A 26,613-nucleotide genomic window follows, 5' to 3' on the forward strand; every position below is an offset into this window, starting at 1 on the left:
TTTAAAAAGGTCTTATGCAGCACATTTGTTTAATGCAATACGTCGTTTGATTTCTTGACACTGCTTCTGTGAGTATTGATAGCTGATCCAAGAAGAATGCAGCCCTTGACAACTTTTATCTTTTGTCCTTTGATAAGAATGTTGCTTATTGGGAAACTTATAAGACACATTAAATACTGACACAACCAAACATAAAACTAAGCCTAAATAGTTATAAATTAGATCATTACCAGAATTTAAACATTATAAAAACTGATGAATCTTTAATAGGCAAAAAGCTTTCAAAGCTAGCAATTTAAAAACAATGCACTGGATGGAAACTCTGAGATTATATTAACAAAAACAAGACATGGGAGGAGTAGGAACGGAAAGAAGAAAATGGTAACGTTTTAATAGAAAGAAGCAAATTATTTGGTTTATATTAATGGCATTTTAAAAAGAAATTAGTTTAAATTCATTTATATTTGAAAGTCAATGACAGCCACTAATAGATTGAGAAAGGAGAATTTTTCTGTGAAATAACTTTTAGAGGAAAAATTAAAGGGGAAAATATAAACAAGATAAAGAAACCAGGAATCATCATATTAAAATATCCCCTACCTACTACCCCTAAATCCCTTATAAACTATAACTCTTCACAAAACAGTAATGAGACAACAAAATAAGAAAAGTCAGTCAATCAAATCAGATAAAATATATGTGAATGTATAAAGTTTCTATTGAAGACTAAGAACTGACACTAAAAGCTAGGCAGTTTCTTTAGATGCCTCCGGAAAGAGAATGAGTGTGATTTCTACTGTTAGTAGTCCTATTGTTAAATTGTCATCAAGTTGGTTCCGACTCTTAGCAACCTTGTAATAGTTTTTCGAGAAGAGGCTGGTAAGTTTGAACTACCGACCTTGCAGTTAAAACTGACCTTGAGGTCTAGTGCTCCCTTGAAAATAGGTTCTTTGTAAGCAGGGGTCAGATGGTTTCTAATTTTTTATATACTTTTGCAGGTTTCTCAACATAGGCCTGTCTGTCTTATTTTCTCTTCCCTCCTTTATTCTTTTCCTTCCTTCTTCCCTATAGCTCTTGCAAATTACTTACATTCTAAGGTCAAATTCTAAAATATTTTAACTCTTTGAAGGTCAAATTATTTTCCTGCTTTGAATTTTATGATGAAACCGTGTGTTTCAGTAATGGAAAGCATTAATTTTTGAGGTAATATAGCTTTTGATATAATTACTGAGAGTCATATGTTCCAAGAGGTCTCAGTTTTTGGAATTTGTGGGGTGAGGCACATTTCTTTAGATTCACACATTTATACAGGCCCACCAGATGACAATGTGCTCTGAAAGTGTGAAAGGGGCTTCCCAAGAAACCCTAGCAGTTGAAAATATACATGGGCACTATATGCCACATAAGTCACAAATGAGTTAACACACTTGTATAAATGTGGTACTAATACATTGTTGTTAGGTGCCATCAAGTCAGTACCGACTCATAGCAACCCTATGCACAACAGAACAAAACACTGCCTGGTCCTGGGCTAACCTCACAATTGTTGCCATGCTTAAGCCCACTGATTCTGCTACTTTGCCAATCCATCTCACTGGGGGTCCTTCTGTTTTTCTCTGACCTTATCAAACATGATATCCCTCTCCAGTGATTGGTCCCTCCTGACAACATGTCTGAAGTATGAGAGACTAAGTTTGGCCATCTTGGCCTCCAAGGAGCACTCTGGCTGCACTTCTTCCAATACAGATCTATTTGGTTCTTTTGGCAGCCCATGGTACTTTCAATATTCTCCTCCAATACCATAACTCAAATGCATCAATTCTTCTACGATCTTCCTTATTCACCATCCAACTTTCGCATGCATATGAGGTTATTGAAAATTCCATGGCTTGGGAAAGGCGTACCTTAGTCCTCAAGCTGACATCTTTGCTCTTCAACACTGTAAAAAGGTCTAGTGCAGCAGATATGCCTAATGCAATACGTCATTTGATTTCTTGATTGCTGCTTCCATGAGTGTTGAAGGTTGATCGAAGAAAAATGAAGTCTTTCACAACTTCAATCTAATATAGAATGTCGGAGTCTTGGCAGTATAGTGGTTTATAAACTGGGCTACTAGTCACAAGGTTAGCAGTTCAAAAGATGAGACTTTCCATTCTTGTAAGATTTACAACCTCGGAAAACCTATACATGGTTACTATGAGTCAGAACAGACTGGCTGGCATACAACCCATGCCGAAACAGAACATAGATTAGTATTAAGGTAAAGAAATAAAAAGACATATTCCACCGGACAAATCTGCTACAAAATAACTTTTAAAGTGTTAAAGAGCAAAGATGGCACCTTAAGGACTAAGGTGCACTTAACACAAACCACAGTGTCTTCAAGCACCTCATATGCATGTGAAAGCAGGACAATGTTTAAAGAAGACTTGATGTCTTTGAATTATGGTTTTAACAAAGAATATTAAACATACCATACACCGCCAAAAGAACAAACAAATTTGTCTTGGGAAAAGTATAACAGAATGCTCTTTAGAAGTGAAAAATGTCAAGACTTTATCTGACATACTTTGGATATGTCTGTCAGGTGGGACCAGTCCCTAGAGAAGGACATCATACTTGGTAAAGTAGAGACACAGAGAAAAAGGAGAAGACCCTTAATGAGCTGGATTGACCTAATGGCTCAACAACGTGCTCAAACATAGCAATGGTGTGAGGATGGGGAAAGAACAGGTACCTTTTCCTTCTGTTGTACGTAGGGTCACTATGAGCTGGAATCAACTTGATGGTACCTAACAACGTAACAGGAATCCTCGTATGGTGCTATACGATAAGCACTGGAATGCAAGGTCAGTTTGAACAGCAAGGTCAGCAGCTCAACCTCACCAGCTGCTCCTCAGAAACTCATACAGGGTCACTATGAGTTGGAACTGACTCAACGACACTTCACCACCACCAACACCACAACAACTTAACAAGGATTAAGGTGTGTGCCATAAATAAAAATAAATTCTCTCACCTGAGTTGGAAACAACTAATAGTGTGTATAATTCAATCAAATAAACAGTATTTCTAATTAACAAAGGACTCCAGCATCAAGAAACTTAATGATTTCTCTAAAGGAGTTCCATCAACCTCTACCCTTAAATTAATAATCACAGTCTCTCATAAGTAAGATATTTTTCAATGAAACTAAGGAATGAAAATTCAAAAATTACATAAATATTTTCTGAAAAATATCTTATCTATGGTTATAGTTCCTTCTCCCACTTACCATGTTGCTTAATGTATACCCCCATTCATGGAGTTCTTATCATATTCCATTGTTCCCTGTGTTTTCTCAGCTGTCTCCTCATAAGAATGTCAAACACTTGGGAGTAAAGATCTCTTCTGATAGTTCTCCATATCCTTTGTATCAACCAAAGTATGCTACACACAACAGTCAGTAAAATCCATTGAGTAAGTAAACATATGGGTATGTGAATAAATTAGTGGTTTTATTATACTTCAAAATGTATTCAAAATCTAGTTTTCAAAACATTAGATGAGTTAATCATCAATAAGCTATGCCAAAAATTTCACTTTATATCCAATAATTCCCATTATTGTGTCCTCTAAAGTACAAATATAACTTGTCATCTTGGTAACACTCAAGCCTATCTCGGCCTTGAGATTCCAAAATTTACAGTCTAGCACGTAGTAACAGTTCCATCAAAATTTGTAAAATGAATCGATCAGAGATTCCCAAGCTAGACATCCAAGAGTGCAGCATGAGAGGCATTTCAAAGGGTCATGATATGCATTTTACATTATTAGAGGTTTAATGTATCTGACTCTTAACTAACGTCAGAGACTTTCTTTTTATTTGACAAAAAATCAGTTGTTTTATAAATCATCCTTAATCATATATACCATATGTTATTTTATAAAGTATTTAAGGCAGAGTATATTTATGTAATGTTGATGCGACATTTACATTTGTCTCCACAATTAAATGAGTTAGAAATGAAAACAAAATTACTGAAAATTAGTAAATTAAAAAATAGAAGGAAAGAAACCCCAAGATTGAAGATGAATTGAAGGATATTTTTTCAGGTAAATGAAAAAAAAATATATTTTTCCTGGTATAGTGCTGTAGGATAAGCACTGGATTCCTAACCATAAGGTCATACCCACCAGCTGTTCCTCAGACACCATATATAGAGTCATTATGAGTAGGATCCAACTTGAATGCACTTAAAACCAATGACAACATTATTGAACTAGGAGCACTGGTGACACCATGGATTAAGCACTGGTCTGTAAAATAAAAGGTAGGCAGTTCAGCCTCTCCATAGGAAAATGACAAGGCAGTCTGCTTCTGTAAAGACTTACTGCCTGGGAATTCTATGGAGCAATTCTATTCTGTTGTATAGGGTCACTGTAAGTAAGAATTCACTTGAAAGCATTAGGTTTGGTGTTGGGTTTGTTTCTTTGTTAATTATTGAACTGGGAAGACCATTTGCATCCTTTCTTTTAACCTCTATAAACAACGTGAAAGAAAAGGATGAGGGAGGACTACTGCTTAATCACAACCAAAGTTTGGTGCCCCTCAAGTGAAGCTCCATCGAGTTGGTTCTGTTTCATAGGACCCTGGAAAGGATTTTATAGAGACAAAAGCTGAGTTCTCTAAAATGGCCACACTAATGTCAGCCCAGGACAAATGCTCTGTCATTCCCTCTGTCTCTCCATCTAGCATATATCCCTTACCCGGAATTCTGAAACTCTGTGTTCCCACAAACTAGCTACTTATCTAATAGACAGTAGCAGGCAGTTGGCACTGGTCTGCTTTTCTGGTTTTTTTCTTGAATCTCCCTTCTTTCTTGCAACATGAGGCTTATTTACTATATAATTAAAAGGGCTCTACAAGTTTCTCCCAGCACAGAAAATCTTGATTTTCCAGCTGGCCACCACTGTAAACAGTAGCTGTTCTCATCCCTGGTCAGTAAGTTTCCCTGTTAGCAAATCATCTCTTTTACTGTTGTTTCTGTAATAAACCCTCTTTTTCTGTAATAAATAAATATCTATCAGACTGTTACCGGGTCACTTTTTTGGTCTCTCAGCTAATATCCATATGGAAGGGTTTTCTCTTCTGGGCCGAAACCCAATCATTGGCAAACCAGTCAGGATACCAAAAAAGCCCAGGACTCTTGATACAAGTTGAGAGGGCAAAGGGATCCTGTGGGGTAATCCTGGGATGATCATTTGTGCCTCCAAGTGTACAATTCCATGGTACAGTTGTTCAAAACATGAGGACCAGAGAATGAGTACAGGGTTCCCTGAAAAGGCCACAAGGAGTGTTGGAACGCCTACAAGGAGCTGGGGTCTGTAAGGCTAAGGACACTAAGATGCTGGTTACCTCGAAAGTCTGGCTCCTCCTATGAGCTGTGCAAGTCACTGATGAATCAGAAGCGACCATGCAGCTGAAAGCCTGAAGATTGAACACTGAGCTGCATTTGGAGAGAGAGGCATGCATTTGGTATAGGTCAGCACCGCCACAGCTCTGGCCACCCACCTACAGGCTTCAGATTCCACCATAAAAACCCTGGCTTATCACTTAGGGGATGTGAAGGGGTGGCACCCACCCCATCAGCAAGTACATGCTATAATCAGGACGGTGGACTGGGATCCCAAGAGATGGATTCACTGGAATTCTCCACTGAATCAGAGGAGGAGGACTGGGGGAAGGACATAGAGGTTCCTCACCTAGATGCATGATCAGTCCCAGTTACCAAAGTTGAAATTGACCAGCCCCGTCCAGCTGGTGTGGATCCTACTGATTTGCTGGCCCCTGATGGCAGCAGCATGTCACCATATGGAACTACGCTGCCGCTGAGCTTGTGTAGTTAGATTGGCAAAAGAGGAGAGAGTCTGTGGCTGCTTGGTTCCTCTGCTTAGGGGATATGCAGAGAGAGGACATAGTGCTGCCTGGCCTCGAAATGTCTAATTTGGCCTCTGCAGCCACTGGGGCAGTGCCTCTATGCTGCAGTGAAGGAGGTCCAAGTCATATTTCTTTTCGTTTGTACTTTTGCTGCTTGTAAGTCTGCCTGGCTGAATGAGGGAGACATTCCAGCCTCCCACAAACACTGGGCAGCGATAGAGGAATTTCAAGAAGTGATTAGTGAGCTGGGAATGAAGCAAGCAGTATATGCTGAACATTATCAGGGCCCTGATAATGAGCTGCTCACAACCAGCATGAAAAATGTTATTTGACAATCAGCTCCTAACCAACAGCATAGAGCGCTGTTGTCTATATGAAGCCTCATGGTAGAACAGTTGGTGTCCCAGGCTGTTAAGGCTGTTAGCAGACCTGAGGGAGACAGGCAAGCTACACACATGAAATGTCCAAGCTACAGGTATGCAAAGGGGAGTTGAGTGAGCAAGTAAGACATAAAACAAGCAGAGTCCAGTCAGGGTCACCAGGAAGCAATTGTGGATTGACTTGCTTGCTGTTGGCATCTCCCAAGAAAAAACTGACAGGCAGTCAAATGCAGTGCTATTGAAGCTATGGCAAAAGTGCCACTCTGAGCAATAGTTTGTTAAAGGAAAATATCGTTAGGAACCTGTCTCCCCTGGTACACCCCCACCAAGGGAAGTGCTAACACCCCTGGATTAGGGGTGGGGTCAAGTCCTCTATGGCTTACAGGTTAGAAGACTATCAGAGGGCATGAGCCCCATGTAGGATTTACCATCCATTGGTCTCCAAGTAATAAGCAAAACATCTCAGCCCTAGTGAACACTAGGGACAAATGCACCTTGATTCATGCATTGTTGGCTCAGGACTTAGGGAAATGGGTTAAACCTTCTGGTGTTCGTATGTTCCATAATATTGGTGTTGCCACATTAACCTGTGATTCTCTGCCTTTCCTTCAACAAGTAGCACCACAACTAGTTCCAGATGATGGGCTGTCAATGATGCCAAACTGCAAAACTCTGGATCATCTGTCAACTCTTGGATGTGTGGCTGAGTAAAACAAAGGTGGTTCCTGAGACTTTAATTGATAACGTTAAGGCATGCCCATGCCCTACCAAAGTAAAGAAGTTGCAAACATTTCTGGAAATGCTGGGGCATTGAAGGCCCTTTATTCTCCACTTGGTACAGATCTTGCACCCCTTGTTCCATCTAGTAAAGAAAGGGAACATTTAGTTCTGGACTCCTGAGGTAAAACAGTCTTTTAATGAGGTTAAAGGAGCAGTAAAGCAGATGCAGGTTCTTGGGACTATAGCTGGAGGGCAAGAGTGTTAATTGGATGTCACCAGCTACCTGGAGTGGTATGACTGGGGTCTGTGACAACAGCAACAGGGTCCATGTGTTGTTCCCTTAGAACGCCAGTGTCAGCTATGGGAAGGTGCAGAAACTCTTTGGAAAAACAGTGCTGTGCTGTGTACAACAGCTTACAGCTCATAGAAGACATCACCAAAGGGGACCCTATAACAGTTTGAATATACTACTCCATACCAGGGAGGGTTAAGGACTTTGCTAAACCCCAGTAGGTAGTTCCCCAATCCAGCACATTAGCCAAATGGCATGCGTATTTGCAACAGAGACGTGTCCTCTTGACCAGCTCACTGAGTGCTGAGTTACACTAGACACTTGAACTGTCACTGATGGAAAGCATCAGTCACCCATGACAGTAGCACCCCAATGGGAGAGTTACATACTTGAAGGTGGTGGACGGATTCCCAAGGAAGCCTGGTACACGGATGGCTCAGTTTGAGGTAACCTCCCATGGTGGACGGTCATGGTCATACAACCAGTCATGGAAGGTATGTGGCTAGATCAAGGCACAGAACAAAGCAGCCAGTGGACTGAGTTAAGGCTGCATGGATGAAACCCACGCATGTGCCCAGCCCCATAGTCCTATGCACAGACAGCGGGGCAGTGTACAAAGGATTAACATTATGGCTAATACAGTGGAAAGAGCATGAGTGACTAGGGAACCCAGTGGCCTCTCTGGGGGATGGACCTGTGGAAAGATATTTGGGCCTGAGCCCAGAGCATAGACATTAGAGTGTTCCATGTATCGTCACAAAGCCCCCTCACTCCACCAGAGAATGCTCAAGCTGACGTGCTGGCCAAGCTGTGTACAATAAATACACACATACAGTGCAAGTAATTGAGTGGCTAAATTGAATACAATAGGGCACGAAATCCAAGATTAGACAGATAGCATGTGGTGCTGTAGGATAGGCACCGGACTTCACACCACAAGGGTTCCTTTTGCAAAACTTATTGTTAAATGCCATTGAATCAGTTCCAACTAATAGCAACTGGATATATGCTTTCCCAGGAGTGGCTGGTGGGTCTGAACCACAGTCCAATACTTATCCTGCAGCATCATACCACAGTTTGTTGCCATTGTTAAGTGCTGTCTAATTGTTTCTGATCTATAGCGACTCTGCAAAGGGTTTCTGAGGAGCAGTTGGTAAGCTTGAACCACTGACCTTGCAAATCAAACCAACTTTGCAGTCCAGCTCACTAACCCAGAGCACCACACCAGGACTCCCTACCAGAATAAGGTACTGTAAATTTTTTTTTTAAATGCTTCTTAAACATTAACATGGGCAGCATATTTTGGATTTCAATGCTTGATCAGCAACCAGGAGTTACTCCAAGGACAAGATTGACTATAGCTGTTCACAAAAAAGTGATCTTATTGACCACAGGAGTACTTTTATGATTAAAGTTGACAGCTAGCTATTTGTTTTAATAAAAATGATTGGAGGATTGCAAGCTGTATATTGAAGCAACGTGAGTATCTATGGAAGTTGATATAAATTTTAGCAGAGCTATCTCAGCACATGCCAATTGGTTTTAACCATTGTATTTCCAGTCTGTCATAGCACCTGGCACATGTCAAACATTCAGTAAATATTAGTAAAAGCACAAAAACATGAGGATTACAGTGAGTCACACTTCATGGCATGGAGTGCTCATGACAAGGTGTGTCTGCCATTTCCATTTCAGTACACATATCCCAGTGTACAGAAACTTAACACTCAGCATGCACATCCAAGTGAAATAGCATAGCAAGCACTGAGTCCAGTCCACCAGGAATAGGTGGCCAAGGGGAAGGTAGTTGAGAATAGCATGAAGTTTAGAACAGCATGAAGTTTAAAAGGAGTCTTTCTGAGATGGCAAAAAAAAATCTTCACAGATTATGAACAGCCTATAAAAAGCAAGATATAGGCTGCAATAGCTATTCGCAAAGATGCTTTGCTAATATCACTGTTGCAGCTTATAAAATTATTGAACTAAATAATCCCCCTCCTTTGCATGATCAACAAAAACCATATCCTGGAGTATTTATCGTATTATTAATCAATAGACCACTTTTCCTAATCCGTTTTCCTCAAGGTAACCCACAGCAGAAACAAGCTACTCTTTCTAAGTATAGCATGTTGTTGTTGTTGTTGTTAAGTGCCGTCGAGTCAGTTCCGACCCATAGCGACCCTGTACAGGGTTTCCGAGGGTGTAAATCTTTACGGGAGTAGAAAGCCTCATCTTTCTCCCACAGAGCAGATGGTAGTTTCGAACCACTGACCTTAAGTATAGCATATCTCATGGTAAACTAGCAAGGCCATAGATTTGATCCAGGGGGACTATGAGCAATTTAATTAACATCTCAGAATCTTTGCCTCAAAGACTTATTAAGAATTATGTGACACAACAGGTATACAATGAAATGGCCATCTCATTGGTAGTAGGACATGAAGTATTAACAATTCCCTTCACTCATCTTGATAAACATTTATAGTATTTAAGAAAACAAGTTACACGACCACATTGTTGTGTCAAATATTAGGTCTACTATTCACTCCGCTTATGTTACTGGGTAAAACTATCACTTTTTGCCCTAGATTCCTTATCTGAAAAATGTAGCTAATAGTATGTATCAATGCTTTTGGGGGATAATTCAATAAGCATTAAATGAGTTAATGTACAGAAAGCACAAAGTGATGAGCTGCACACAGTAAATTCAATTATAAATTCCCCCAGTGCTTTAGAACAGGTGATTTTTAAATGCTCAATAAACACTTGATTACATTTTTATTTACCTAAAAGTTGAAGAATATTTTTAAATCTGAAAAAGATTTGGTGGTAGAAATACAATTCAAATATATTACTTTTGGTACATGTTGGGCAAAATTCACTCCGAAGAATTTTTTCAGTTTTGAAGGAAGGCATAGCAGGTAATTTCAATGAGAGCTTTGATTGTCAAAATTACAGCTGATTGTGAAAAGGTCTTTCAAGACTCATTCTGAAGTAAAGAAAAGTTCAGAATGCCCCTATCCCCTTCTTTGTCTTTTAATATCAAATCTGACCATACTCAAGGCCCATGGAGTTCCCAGATTACATTGTTGTTATGTGCCGTGAAGTCCGACTCATAGCGACCCTGTACAGGGTTTCTGAGGCTGTAAATCTTTACAGGAGCAGAAAGCCTCATCATTCTCCTGCAGAACAGCTGGTAGTTTCAAACTGCTGACCCTGAGGTTAGCAGCCCAATTTGTAACCACTACGCTACCAGAGCTCCTTCAGATTACATTAGGCAGCACTTAAGAATTATGTCTTAAACATCAGATTTAGACATAATATCCATGTGGATACATTCATTGTTTAGTTTTATCATGACAGAGTAATATTTTTAAGTACATAAGTTATCTGTACTGTATATACTAAAGTAACTGCAATCCATAATTTAAATTCTAGAGTAAAGTTACATAAATGGGAACAAGTGCCTCTGAGTGGGTGATTTCTTCACATCTGGCAAGACTCATGACTAACTGCAAGCTGTTCAATGTGGTGCTTACCACCAACTCACTTATCTTTGTGCAATGCATGAGAAAGAAAAAGCATCATTCAAATCATGAGTGGTCCAATGGAGTTATTATTCCATAGGCAGTATTTTGAGCCACAGTATTTTCTTAGATAATTTCAATTTACTGTTTTCCCTACTCTTTCTGACTGACAACTTAAATTTTCTCTTTGTGCCATAATATAACAGACATAGAAAAGGAAAATGTAATTTAAACACCATCTAAATAAATTCTTTCCTAGTTGACATTCTCAGTAGTTCCAATTCATGGATTACATTTATCTTTACATTTCTAAGCATAATACCTGGCTAAACAGGATTAGAAATTACTTACATTATTACTGTTATATCAGTTCCCACTCATAGAGACCCTATGTACAGCAAAATAAGACACTGTGGGCCCTTAGGCATCCTCACAATTGTTGTTATGTTTGAGCCCATTGTGGGAACCACTGTATAAATTCATCTTTCTGAGGGTCTTTTCTTTTTGATGATCCTATACTTTACTAGAGATTCTTACCTGGTGTGGTGCTGTAGGATAAGCAATGGACTGTGAACCATAAGGTCAGCAGTTCAAACCCACCAGCTGCTCCTGAGAAACCCTATGCAGGGTTGCTATGAATCAAATCAACTCGACACCACTTAACAACAACAATACTATTTTTCAGCTTCATGTGTTTCTCCAGAGACTGGTACCTACTAATAACGCATCCAATGTATATGAGATGAAGCTGCATCATCCACACTAATACAGAAAATTATAGTTATAGTTCTTCCAAGACAGATTTATTTGTTCTTCTGGAAGTTCACGATATAGTCAATATTCTTCACCAATAACATAATTCAAAAATATCAATTCTTTGCATGAGAACCACATTTGCAAGCCTATGATGTGATTGAAAACACCAAGTCTCAGGTAAGGCGTAAGGTGACATCTTGGTTTTTTTAGCACTTTAATTATATATTTGGCAGCAAATCTGGCCAATGCAATATGTCTTTTAATTTCTTAACTGCTGCTTTCAGGGGTATTGATTGTGGAGCCAAGTAAAATTAAACCTTTGACAATACCAATCGTTTCTATGTTTATCATGATAAAGTTTACAGATCCAGTAGTGAGAATTTTTGTTTTCTTTATGTTCAGGTGTAATCTATACTGAAGGATGTAGTAGTCTATGTTCTTCAAGAATAAGAAAAATAAATATTTAGCATATATTTGAAAAAAAAAATCATTTAGAGGCAACTAATTATAAGAAGAAATCAAACAAAGTGCCACTATTTAGCAAATAGTTATGGGGGAGAAATTAGGAACTACAATACTTAGAGAAAAGATATAGAATTGACAGCTTTGGTGATATTTACAAGGGACATGTTGGAATGACTAAAGGCACAGTCTGAGATCTAGTTTTTATAAGTCTAACAATAGATATACTGAGTGCTCACTGTGACACCAATAGCTGGGAAGTGAAAGAGCAGGAAATAAGTTAGGCAAGACAGAAACTCCCACAATGAGCCTAATCAAGAATTCAGTTAAAACTTATATTTACACAGTACTAAATAAATGTATGTATTCACCAATTCATTTTGCTTGGATCCAAAATCAACCCTCATGGAAGCAGCAGTCAAGAAATAAAATGATGCATTATATCAGGCAAATCTGCTGTAGAAGACCTCTTTAAAGTGTTCAAGAGCAAACATATCAGTTTGAGGACTAAGGTGTGCCTAACCCAAACCATGGTATTTTCAATCTCCTCATATACATGTGAAAGTTGAACAATGAATAAAGAAGACCATACAAGAATAAATACATTCAAATTATGGTATTGGAGAAGAATATTGAAAGAACCATGAACTGCCAGGAGAACAAGCAAATCTGTGTTGGAAGAAGTACAGTCAGAATATTTCTTAGAAGCCAAGCTGGCAAGACTTTATCTCTCATACTTCAGAAGGGACCAGTCCCTGGAAAAGGACATTATGCTTGCTAAAGTGAAGGGTCAGCGGTAAAGAGGAAGACCCCAAAAGAAATGGACCGGCACAGTGGCAGCAGCAATGGGCTCAAATGTTAAAACAGTTGTAAGGATGATTCCAGACTGGGTAGTGTTTCATTCTGCTGTGCAAAGAGTTAATTTGAGTTGGAACCAACTTGGTATCACCTAACACCATCACCACTTATATGTCAAGTCACCAATGGTAACTTTCATAGCGCTGAGATGCTGGAAGATTTGCACTGCTATGTTACCCATGGTAATGGCTTGTGAAGCTTCAAGACTGAAACATCAGTAAGGCCTGATGATCTTTTTCTGAAAACCAGCTAATGGAAACCTTATGGATTACAACAGAACATTTCCCAACGCACTTGGTTTGAACATATCATCAGAAGGAATAATTTGCTTAAGGAGAACATTGTGTTTTCTAATGACTGAAGGTGAGAAAATACCTCAGTGACATGGATTGGCACAATAGCCACCACAATAGACTTGAATATGCCAGCAATCATGAAGATGATCTGGGAACAGACAGTATTTAGTAATATAATTAAGGTTCCAAAGGTATCTAGAATCTATATGCAGTAAGAGCCAGAACTTAATGGGACTGCTTTTTTTCCAGGTCTCCTAAGATTTCCAACTTTGACAGGGTGCAGCTTACCATTTTTCTATTGCTAGTAGTGTAAAATATTTGAGTTTTCTTTTCTGACAGGCTAATACAGGCTTTTCTGTGTTTGTCAATATTAAAAAGGGATTGCATTTCTTAACAACTTACTGGAAATCAGTCATTGTAATTTATCTCACTCAATATTCATATTTGTTTTTAGGTGCCATCGAGTTGGTACCAACCCATAGCGACCCTATGCACAACAGAACGAAACACTGCCCGATCCTGGGCCAACCTCACTACTGTTGCCACACTTGCTGCTTCTTTACCAATCCATCTAACAGGGGGTCTTTTCCTCTTTTTCTCTGACCCTCCACCTTACCAAACATGGTATCCTTCTCCAGTGATTGGTCCCTCTTGACAACATGTCTGAAGTATGAGAGATGAAGTTTGGCCATCTTGGCCTACAGGGAGCACTCTGGCTGCAACACTTCTTCCAAAACGGATTTATTGGTTCTTTTGGCAGCCCATGGCACATTCTATATTCTCCTCCAACACCATAACTCAAAAGCATCAATTCTTCTACGGTCTTCCTTATTCACTGTCCAGCTTTCGCATGCATATGAGGTTATTGAAAATACTATGGCTTGGGTCAGGTGCACTTTAGTCCTCAAGCTGACATCTTTGCTCTTCAATACTTTAAAAAGGTCTTGTGCAGCAGATTTGACTAATGCAATACATCGTTTGATTTCTTGACTGCTGGGTCCAGGAGTGTTGATAGTTGATCCAAGAAGAATGAAGTCCTTGACAACTTCAATCTTTTCTCTGATGATAAGAATGTTGTTTATTGGTCCAGTGTTGAGCATTTTTGATTTCTTTATATTGAGATGTAATCCATACCAAAAGCTGTGCTCTTTGATTTTCATCAGTAAATATTTTAAGTCCTCTTCACTTTCAGCAAGCAAGGTTGTATCCTCTGCATATCGCAGGTGTTGTTATTGAGTCTTCTTCCAATTCTGATGCCACGTTTTTCTTCATATAACCAAGCTTCTCGGATTATTTGCTCAGCATACAGGTTGAATAAGTATGGTGAAAGAATCCAACCCTATCGCACACTTTTCTTAATTTTAAGCCATCCAGTGTTCCCATGTTCTGTTTGAACAACTAACTGCCTCTTGGTCCATGTACAGATTCCTCATGAGCACAATTAAGTGTTCTGGAATACTCACACTTCACAATGTTGTCCATAGCTTGTCATGATCCACACAATCGAAAGCCTTTGCATAGTCAATAAAGCACAGGTAAACATCTTGCTGATATTTAATAGCCATATTATAATTTAACTAAACTGTTTCTCAATGAGCAAAATTATTCTGGAAACACCTAAAACAGGTATTTTCTTAAAATTATAGATACCTAGCTTCTTCCCTTGGAGATTTGTTTGAATACATGTGGAGCAATTAAGACCTTACATTATAATAAAAATCCTAATAATTCAGCCAAGTAATTGTTAGATGTTGAAAATTTGGGTAATCTTAAGTTCATATATTAAAGAATGAGCGAAGATGATGGAATGTGTGTTTAATACTAGACCTTGCATAGAGATAAGCAAAATAGCACCCATCATTGCTGTTAATACTACTCTAAAGCCAGTGGAAAAGAAAGAGAACAAATTGTGATTGAAAACATAAACAACCCTAAGAGTTATTTTTAGAAGTCGCTTTTCAGTCAGTTTAGTAATTTCTTAGAAATGTACTGATAAAGCTAGAAACTAATGCAGTGTATCTGCAGCAATATATGTTCATGGCCATCCTATTCTACCACAAAGAAGCCCTCTCCTCCACCTGCCAAACGTGTCTTGGTGATAGTGACGATACAGATAAGGAGGAATCAGATTTTGGTGCCCACGGACCCTACAGCTGGTGCAGGCTGACTACAAACTTCTTGGGTTGGACCCAGCCAGAATTTAAAACAATTGTCACTTGCAGTGCACTTTAGGAGGAAAGGCAGTAACTGACTGGACAGCCTGGATGGTTTCCATGTGCAATGCCATGCTCAAAATGATTATACACTTCGGTAATTTCTGGTCAATTGCTGAGTCAGAGGGAAACCTGGAGATCAATCTGTCTGAAATTTTCATTATACATACAAGGGGACTGAGGCCATAGCTACCCATGATTAAAGCACAGAGTAATGGAGGGTTTTGAAAGAATAGGAACAGTGAGGTAACAAACTACAAAGAGCTGCAATGGAAATCAGAAGGGAGTAAGATGTCCTCCAGTTGCTTAAGTTTTGAGGTTTTGCCTTCTGTTTTTTTTTTTTTTTTTTGGTCCTCAAAAAACCCTGCAGCAACAAGGCTGTCTTCTGGAATGTGCCTATAAAGTTGCCCATCAAATTGTTTCTGACTACAGCAACCCTATGGGTGTTAGAGTAGAACTACACTCCATAGGGATTTCAGTAGCTGCTATCTTGGAAGTAATAGCCAGGCCTTTCTTCCATGGTACTTCCATGTGGACTCAAACCTACAACCATTTGGTTAGAATTTGTGCTCATTAACTGTCCCACCCACAGACTCCTATGGAATATACAGTAGTTATGAATGTAGCCTTGAGAGCCAGGGAGAACTGGGTTCAAACCACAATGCTATCACTCATTAAATGAGTTAATGTGAAAATGTCTATAAACGTTTTTGCTTTGGGGCAGAACCAACTCGATGGCCAGAAACAACAAGGTTCTGATCCATAGCGACCCTGTACAGGGTTTCTGAGGCTGTAAATCTTTACGGGAGCAGAAAACCTCATCTTTCTCCTGCAGAACAGCTGGAAGTTTCAAACTGCTGACAGTGAGGTTAGCAGCCCGATTCATAGCCACTATGCTACCAGAGCTCCTATACAAGGGTTTTTTCCAAAGAAAACATGTTTAAATATGTCTCTGCAATCAGTAGATAGCTTCAGACAAATTCTCTCAGTAATACACTTGTCTTTGCCTTGTTAGAATGCCTTTTAAAAAGGATACTCTTTGTAGCATGCAGAAAACATTTTTGAGACCAGGAGTAATATAAAATTTTTAACAAAACTCAAGTAGACATCTTTCCAAATAATTGACGCCTTGCACAAAGTTCTTCAGAAATGCTGTCCTATCTAAAACAAGGTGGATCAAGCACTTTGAGGAATGTCAGAAAGCCCTTCAAAATGAGCTCAGAGAGAGAAGACCATCAACCTTGAAAAAACTGACTAATGCTCAGAAACTGATGGAAGAAGACAGTAGCATTACCATCGATGAGATAACTACAGAAGTTGGGATCTCACATGATTCAACATTTTCAACTTTAATCGAACTCTTCGCCTCGGCAAATTTTTCATTCAATGGGTGTCAGAAGCACTGCATAAAGATCTCAAAGAGCTGGTATTTCCATCAGTCTATTAAACAAAATCAAAGCTAATAAAGACAAATTTATGGAACAAATCATAACTAGGGGAAAGTCTTGGATTTACCAATACAATCCAGAGATCAAGGTCCAATCAAAACAGTGGCTTCTGTTGAGTGAGTTAAATTTAAGGCAGAAAGGTCAACTCAGGAGTTTATGGCAACTGCTTTTTAGAATTCCAAAGAGGTGATCTTAATAGATTTTCTCAAAGGACACAGGGGATTATTAGGAAGAAGCTTTAAGAAAATTGAAAACTTTTTTAGTGGAAAGAGCTTCACTGAAGAATTTTTTCCATCATGACACTACACCTACTGACTCTTCAGGATAATAATGCTATCTCTAAGAATTATGTTGGGAAACCTTACTCCATTCACATTACAACCTTGATGTTGCCCCTTCCGACTTCATCTTGTTTCTTGTGCCCCAAACTCAAAAGAACATGGTTTCTGACACTCAAGTTTTTTGACGTGGTGTCAACTGAAAAACTCAGAATACTTTTGGGGAAGGAATAGAAATGTATAGACCTGGAGAGAGGATATGTCAAGAAATAATAGCTTCACATTTTGATATTTTTGTTTAATAAAAGCTTCTATGATTTTGTGGCAATATATTCTGACATAACATCATCATATATCTATATACGTAAATACTGAATGTTAAAACTCATCATTTTAAACATCAGTGTTCTTACTTTAAATGAACACAATGATACATCTGATCTGCTTGAGGTATCTGGGGTTAAGAAATGGTCACAGATCTTTTCTGTGTATTCCTTGAATTGAAATATGTTTTTATGCCTTTCATAGTTCAGCTCTCCCTTACAGGTATATTATCAATGGGAGGGCTAGAGTTCTAACTATATGGAAATTTTCTGTGCAGGAAAAGCAAGGAAGAGGTGAAAATTAAGGGCAAAGCAGAAGTTTTGTAGGACTGTAGCAAAATCAGGTATTCTATTCCTTTTAATAACTTAAATTGATACTCATTACCAACCTAAAACAAGTTTAACTATTATAACAAGAGACAACGCTCTTTCCAGCCATAAATTGAGTACAAAAATACTAGGGAGAGTTACACACATGTATCAGTGAATTCCTTCCTGTTCATGTAAAAATATCTTCAGATTTTTTTTTTTCTTTCTTTCAGGATAAGAGTATTGGAAGGTCCTAGATACTAACCATATCAGTGAAGAGAAATAGGGGCTTAAATCGTGGAAATGATGGGCTAAACTGTGTCCCCACCAAAATATGTGTTGATACCCTATCCCATATGAATGGGAAACATGGTGGCTCTGTAGGATAAACTCTATACTGCAAAACACAAGGTCAGCAGTTTGAGCCCACCAGCTACTCCATGGGAGAAAAATGAGGTTTTCTGCCACCAAAAAGATTTACTGCTTAGAAATACTTAGGGGTATTATGAGTCAGAATCAACTCGATGGCACTTAACAACAACAAACCTGATGTAATATACTGCAATCATATTCCATAAAGAAATTACCGTTATGTCAATGCAGCCATACCGGTATAAGGTGTATCCTAAACCTAATCATGTGTAAGTTACAAAAACAGATTAGACACAAACACAAACTGGGACGAGAGAGACTATATGAGTGAGGTTCCTCTATAAGCCAAAGAACCAAGGAATAGCTATCTCTCAACAAAGGAAGAATCCATGTGGTAGAAACGCTGATTTGGACTTTCAGATGATATATATGTAAGAAAATAAATTTCTGTTCTTTAAAGTGCCTCACTTTTCACATTTCTGTTACATCAGCATTGGAAAATTAAGAATACTCCCCAGAGCTATCTATTGTGTGCATCCTGAAATAGGAACTCTTCACAAAACAGAAAGGCAACTGAGAGGCTCTATGTTGTTGTTATTGTCAGGTGCCATCGAGTCAGAACCGACTCATAGCGACCCCATGCACAGCAGAACGAAACAATGTCTGATCCTGGGCCAACCTCACTACCGCTGCCACACTTGAGACCATCAATGATGCCACCTGGCTGATCCATCTCGTTGGGGGTCTTCCTCTTTTTCTCTGACCCTCCACCTTACCCAGCATGACATCCTTCTCCAGCGACTGTTCCCTCCGGACAACATGTCCAAAGTATGAGAGACGAAGTAAAGCCATCTTGACCTCCAAGGGGCAATCTGGCTGCACTTCTTCCAAAATAGATCTATTGGTTCTTTTGGCAGTCCATGGCACTTTCAGTATTCTCCTCCAACATCACAACTCAAAGGCATCAATTCTTCTATGATCCTCCTTATTCACTGTCCAGCTTTCGCATATAGGTGGGCACTTTTAATAACAATTTACTTTGAAAGATCCCATATAAGCATAAAAGATTATTATTCCTAAACCTCTTATTTGAGTAGGAAATGCTTGAATCTGTGGACTTATTAGAAACACTCTTTTCATGTTTAAATAAATGTCCACTGATAGAATGGTGAATCATTTACCAGTTTCAGCTCAGCCCACTAAGCCCAAGCATTTTGGTACAATCTGTGTTTGATGTGACCTGTGGCTTCCTTGAAAGTCTTGCTAGCTGTATTGATAAATAACAGCTACTAGAAGCCAGAACGCTTACTGTCCTTTTCTTGCCCACTCACATGTCTGGCACATGAATCCATCCTAAATCAAATGAAGCAGAGCAAGTCAGGGTGAGCTGCACAATTGGACCTCTACCAGAAATCACTATTGACTTGCCAGCCAATATGCTTCTCCACGATGAGTTAAGGCAAACACACATTTCAAGTTATTTATAACCATAATATACTCCAATTATTCTCCGGACCTTAGAAGTAAACAAATCGCCATTTTTGTTTTCTTTCACCTATCCCCCTAGGGTTCTTACTTTTTACTGCCTTATTTATTGACGCAATCTAGAATATAAAGTAAAAAATATGTGTGGATATGTTCTACCGCATACACAACTTAACTGGCATTGCCAAGAAACAAAATGTCAACATCTTTCTAGAAAAATGCAGAGGTAAAGGTTGTGTTTAGCAAAACTCTTAAACTTCCTGCTGTTTTGAGTTCTTGACTGAGAAAGTTTTGCAGTAATAAGGTTAGGGAATGAAAGTGCTCTTGATAATGTCACCCTGTAACACAGTGCCTGATATACAGAAAAAGCTTGATGAATATGTGATAAAGTGGAGAGTGCATAAATGTCATTTTCTTGTAATAGAATTTTGTAACCATGAAATGAGTTAGATATCTAAATAATGGCTTGGTGGTTATGTGCCATGGAGTTGATTTCGACTCATCATGACCCTGTACAGGGTTTCCAAGGCTGTAAATCTTTACGGGAGCAGAAAGCCTCATCTTTCTTCAGCAGAAAGGTTGGTAGTTTCAAACTGCTGACCTTGATGTTAACAGCCCAATTTGTAACCACTCCTGGTGTGGCGCTGTGGATTAATGCGCCAGACTGCAAAGCCGTTAGAACTGCAAGTTGGTGGTTCAAGCTCACCAGCTGCTTCTCGGAAACCCTATGTAGGGTCACTATGGGTCGGAACCGACTTGACAGCACTAACAACAACAACAATGCTACGCGTAATGGTTACGAATCGAGCTGCTAACCTCAAGGTCAGCAGTTCGAAACGACCAGTCATTCCGTGGGAGAAAGATGAGGCTTTCTGCTCCCGTAAAGATTCGTAGCCTCGGAAACCCTGCGCAGGGTCGCTATAAATCGGAACCGACTCCACGGTACTTACCACCAACAACAACAATGCTACCAGAGCTTCCCCAAGTTAGTCAGTGGGGATTTTTTGTATGTCTTCCTGAGGGATGGGCACGTATCATTTAAATAGAGTCTGTGATTTTTAACTCAAGATTACAACAAAGCACCATCCTTAGATGGGCTAGCGTACATTATTTTCCTTAGCATGAACCCCAAATTAATAAAACTAAGTGAGACAAAAGAAAGGAAAGTACACAAAATTATTATACAGAAAAGCAGCTAGGAGTTTCTTTTTATTCCTATGGAGTCAACAAAAGACTGATTAGCCTGGAAATGTTAATAATATCTGTTATTCACTAAATTTTTTGAGACTCAGTTGTGTGCCAGTCAAACTGCTACATACATTATAACTGCAAAATACATCACTACTTTCATTTCACAGATGAGGTAACTGAGGTTTAGAGATATTAAGAAACAGAATATATAGCTTTGAGATATAAAACTCAGAGCTGAAAACAAAGTCCAGAAATTAAATAAATGGAGAAATGTGTTTATATCAGATTTCCTCTTACAGATAACTATTCTGGAATCTGAGGAGCATGTACTGCGAAACAGAAGTCTAGTGGGTTCAACCTACCAGGTGCTCCTTGGGAGAAAGAGGAGGCTTTCTGCTCCCACAAAGTTTTACAGCCTCAGAAACCCTACCTAAGATCGCTAGAAGTTGGATCCCACTCCGTGGCACTTAACAACAATTCTAGAATCTGTACCGAGTAAAATCTGTGAGGGAATTTGAATCACGGATTGATTACAACCTACTTCTTACATTTCTGGGAGATTCTATGTGCCTTGGATAGAGCTAAGTATAGAGTATGTCTGTTTTTCATGTGAGGCTGGAAATTATAAGCTATTTCTAGGTATTATTACAAAACTGAAATAAAAATTAAAGCACATTGAACTCAACATAATTAAAGCAAATATAAACACTATTAACTAGACTATTCGGCTAAATTATTCCTTAAAGAAAACTAAAAGCAGAGCTGTCTTTAGCTCAGGAAAGTAATTTTTGTCGTCACATTGTCAACTCTCTGCCACTCCTACTACAGAACAGAGGGAGAGACAAAGAAAAGGTCTTACGGGTCAGGAGCTGAATAATAATACAAGGGGTCTTCAAAAAGTTCATAGAAAATGGAATGAAAAAATTATTAAATATTTCCATGAACTTTTTGAAATCTCCTTGTATACAAACAAATACAAAGAAGTTTGTTACTTTGCTAAAGTTTCTTGTTGTGAAGGGCCATTGAGTCACTAGTATCAAAGGCAGACTTAGAATTTAGACCTCAATTTTTCAGTCCAGGTGTGCATCCCCTTCAAAGTACTGTTTCCAGGTTGATATTCAGAAAACCATCCCTGAAAGTTTTCTACCCTGTGCCTCCTAGTAAGTAAGAAAGGTTCTAGATTGGGGAGGATGGGAGGTGTCCCACCCACGGGCCATATGTGGTTGTTGGTAAGTGCTGTCGAGTCGGTTCTGAATCATAGAGAACATGTATAGGGTTTCTGAGGAGCCTTTTGGTCCAGCCTTTTGGTCCAGTGCATTATCCTGCAGTGCCACACCAGGACTCCATATTGTTGTTGTTGTTAAGTGCTTTGGTGTTGATTCCAACCCATAGCAACCCTGTATAGTGTTTCCCAGGACTCATATAAGGCCTGCTAAATCATTTAGCCTGGCTATAGCAGGGTAATTTTTAAGATAATTTTGTATGGCCTGAGAATGATGTTAGAAATATTAAAATGGCCCTTGGCAAAAATAAAAGGTTCCCCATCCCTGTTCTAGATCATTATTTTACTCAGGGCTTTGAACTAGTTTGTAATCCTGCTGAGAATGTGCATTTCCATTCAAGATATACTGAATCAGAATCAGCATCTTAACAAGATCCTTCTGTGATTCCTATCGATCTCCAGGTGATGCTTATAGATCCACAGGTGATCTGTATAGATTCTTATGCATACATATGAATACAAATTGGGAATTCTGATTCAGTATGTCTGACGTGGAAATACAGATTCACATCAGGGTATGGAACATGAATGAACTGCTTCAAAGCTCTGATTTTACTTCTTCTTGGTAGCATAGTGGCTATGAGTCGAGCTGTTAATCTCACCAGCAACAGTTGAAAACTACCAGCAGTTCCGTGGTAGACAGATGAGGGTTTCTGCTCCCATAAAGATTACAGTCTTGGGAAACCCTATACAGGGTCTCTGTGAGTCAGAATTGACTCCACGGCACATAACTACCATTAAAAAAAAATTCAAATAGTGAATCCTCAATTTTGTCTGTCTTTTTTGAATGCCAACCCAGAGCTAAGAGGTCTTTTAGTTAAAAGCTGATCTTGTTTCCTACTTCCTCCTCTCCAGATTTATCCTTTTACTAAAGTTGCTTTTTATGCCAAAATAGTAGGGATATTTGAAAATAAGTGGCTCATAATGTGTCATCATGGGGACAATATGAAGTGCCAGACCTGTGTAATTGTTTATCATTCACTATGAGCAGTAACAGTTGGTCCCTAAAGTAGGCAATGTGCTTGAAAACATCATGTATCCATACATGATAAGCTGTGGGGTCATTTCAAGATCTCAAGTCTCAGAAATAAGTTAGCCAGAGCCATTATCCTAGTAGGATATTAAGCCATTATCAGAAAAGGGTACTTTTTTATGAGGCTGTTGTAAAGTTTCTGTAATCTTTATCCTCATTTCAAAAGTTTTGAATGTATGTACTTAAAATAATGATTAAGGGGGGTTCTGTTGAAGTAGTTTAATAGTCTTTGGGAAATCTATATTTGAATTAGAATTATGTACTACCTGGAAGTTTTGTACACCATTACAGCCTCTCTGAGGGCATTCCCAATTTCAATACATGTTTGAAAGAGCCTGCAGAACGTGGAACTTAAACAGAGTGTAGAGTTACAGAACTCGAAGCTCATGTAGTCCAGCTTTCTGCAGGAATCCTAGTGTGTAATTTCAGTTTTTAATGAAAAAAAAGTCAAATATCCACATGGAAACAATTGCTGACAAAAGCATTATGGAAAACATCTTAAAAAACAACAACAGGAAATTAAGTAATTATTTAGAATGGGCAAATTTACCATTCCAGAATTCACATAGCTTAGGTATTATATAGTCAACTATGCCATTGTTGGCATCCTAGTGTGGTGCTGTAAAATACACTGGACTGGCAATCATTAGGTCGTCGGTTCAAATTCCCAACTGCTCCTCAGAAACACTATAGAGAGTTACTATGAGTCTGAACCAACTCAAAGGTACTTAACAACAATAACAACATGTCATAATTATCATTATTATTTTAATTATGTGGCAATTATGTAGCTTAATAAAGGCTTTTAGAATGTTAATCTCTGTTTTTGTTAAATGTCCTTGAGCCTCATAGGGACCCTGAAAAGGGTTTCCTAGGAACAACTGCTGGGTTTGAACTGCCCACACCTTGTGGTTCCAAGCCCAGTGCTGACCCTACAGCGCCAGAGCAAACTGTAAGTATGTCTAAAGATAAATACGTTCTATACGAAACCTTTTAAACAAAATAAGGATCAAGGGCCAACTAGTGAGTATAACTTGGAATATTTTTTTTTATGTGACTATGAACAAATAGATTTATCACAGCAAGCAGTAGGAACTTGAAGGAGAAGCTAGATAAATAATTGAAAAGTCCACAAAAGAGAAACCTTAGGACAACAAAATCCTGAAATTCAGAAGACTATGCATGGGACAATATCAAAATAGTTTTCCAAGGAAGTTACAGAGCCCCTTAGACTCAGACAAGCCAATTTCTGTAACTCTCCAATAATTCATCTATCCTTCAACTGAGTTAACACTTGTATAACGCTTATTAGCAATTTGAATCACAGATTTGGGTACCCGTCGTTCAATATGTTGTCTCCAAACCTGGGTGGTGAGAGGGTAGAACAACACGGGGTTGCTGCAACGCATTTGAAAGTGTTCGCAGAAATAAACCTTAAATCAAGTCCCTGAAATTACGAATTCCTCTTTACCTGGGACGGTGTGGAGGCTCAGAATTCAGATTCATTTAAGATGCAGAGTGGAGAGGTATTTAAGAAAAAAAGATGATTTTTATTATTTTTTTAACTTCGTTGAGTTTCCCACCTCTGCGTCGCATCAGCCTTTAATCGATGCTCCTACACAACTGCAAGGACATGCAGAGGGGGACGTGATGCCCGCAGGAAGGGGAGAGCAAGATTCAACTGACCTTTTTGCTGTTTAAAGGACTGAATGGAGCCTGAATGGTGGACCATTTTCACTCTACGCAGCCCCGCAGGGTTAGAGAGCAATCCAAGAGAAAAGCAGAGGAACGGCAGCCAGACGCGCTCAGAAGCTCTAGGGCTCAGTGGAATCCCACAGCCTCAGGGAGCGCTCTGCAATCTGACACCTGCTTTAGCCAGCATTTCGCTCCCAAAGCTGTGCGCCCATCGTTGTCATAGCAACGTTGGTGGGCGGTCTAGCGTCCGGCTCCCCTTAGCGGCTACTTGGGGAATAACCCAGAATTCCCCGTATGCCGGTGCCGCAGAGAGGGTGGAAGTGCGCGGGATTTGCTGGGCGTGGGAGAGGAAGACTTTTGGTGAAGACTTTAAATGGTGGTGGTTATGTGATGTGGAGTCGGTTCCGACTCATAGAAACCTTGTACAGCGTTTCCAAGGCTGTAAATCTTTACGGGAGCAGAAAGCCTCATCTTTCTCCCACGCCCGCGCAACAGCTGGTAGTTTTGAACTGCTGACCTTGTGGTCAGTTCTTATTACACTGGGTCACCAACTGGAATTTCTGAAACTGTTGTACTTAATTGTTGTTGTTGTTGTTGTTAAGTGCCATGGAGTCGGTTCCGACCCATAGCAACCCTGTATAAAGTTTCCAAGGAGAAGCTGGTGAGCTCGAACTGCCAACCTTGCAGTTCAAACGGCTTTGCAGTCTGGCGCATTAACCCACAGCGCCACACCAAGGGCTCCTGTACTTAAGGTAAGGCAAAGTTGGCCCAGACTCTGTGTTGAATGCAACGGTACAGAGTTGTTTACTCTTTCTTTCTTAAATATGAAAGAAAACAAACAAAAAACACCTCAGTAAATTCAGTAGTGTGTTTTATTAGCTAAACTATGTTAAATGCCTATCATAATTCTGGTGACTAACTAAACATACTCTTCTGTTTTAGTTATTCCCATCTTGAATCATATGTGATAATTACATGGAGCATTTGTGGCACTGCGGGTTAATGCGCTAGATTGCAAAGCCCTTTGAACTTCAAAGTCAAAGTCGGCGGTCCAAGGTCGCTATGGGTCAGAATGGACTCAATGGCACTTAACAACAACAACAAGTAACAGATGCTGAAATGTCACTTTTTCCATGATGCTTAACATAATCCTCAAAAAGACCTATAAAGTAGATTGTTATTTTTAAGTGCAGTCTTATAGAGACCTCGTATAGGGTTTCTCAGGAGCTGCTGATGGGTTTGAATCACCAATCTTTCTGTTAGCAGTCCATCGCTTATCCTACAGTGTCACACCAGGACTTCATAAAGTAGGCTGTTGTTGTTGTTAAGTACCATCTAGTGGGTTCTGACCCATAACCACCTTGTATAGGGTTTCTGAAGAGAGGCTGGTGAGCTTGAACCACTGACCTTGCTGTTTACAATCCGCTTTGCAGTCCAGCACATTCACCCACAGCACCACACCAGGACTCCATAAAGTAGGTATAATACTGTTAATTCTAATTACTATAAAAGAATCTGTGGCTCAGAACAACAAAGAATTCTCAAGATTACATAATCCAGTGCTTTATTTGGAAGAAAAGGCATGTGATGCCCAAAGAGGTAAGGTAACTTTTCAGTATTTGACTGAATGTTGTTGTTGTGTGCCTTGGAGTGAATTCTGACTCATAAAGACTCTGTATAGGGTTTCCAAGAGCCAATGGTGAGTTTGAACTGCCGATTTTATGGTTAGCAGCCACAGGTGTGCCACCAGATCAGTTCCCACTCACAGCCATT

The 26,613-nt window shown here is 39.3% G+C and overlaps 1 protein-coding gene across 1 annotated transcript in view; it reads right to left on the minus strand.

The window, feature by feature from the left end:
• Positions 1–25,198, minus strand: part of ANO3 (anoctamin 3) — a 427,969-nt gene extending 402,771 nt beyond the window's left edge. The window contains exon 1 of the mRNA XM_006872390.1: positions 24,832–25,198. Within this exon, the coding sequence (XP_006872452.1) occupies positions 24,832–24,877 (46 nt within the window). The 5' untranslated portion in view covers positions 24,878–25,198. The remainder of the gene's footprint in view (positions 1–24,831) is intronic.
• Positions 25,199–26,613: the final 1,415 nt, after the last annotated feature.

This window comes from Chrysochloris asiatica, unplaced genomic scaffold (genome assembly GCF_000296735.1).
Source record: "Chrysochloris asiatica unplaced genomic scaffold, ChrAsi1.0 scaffold00196, whole genome shotgun sequence".
Taxonomy (NCBI): domain Eukaryota; kingdom Metazoa; phylum Chordata; class Mammalia; order Afrosoricida; family Chrysochloridae; genus Chrysochloris; species Chrysochloris asiatica.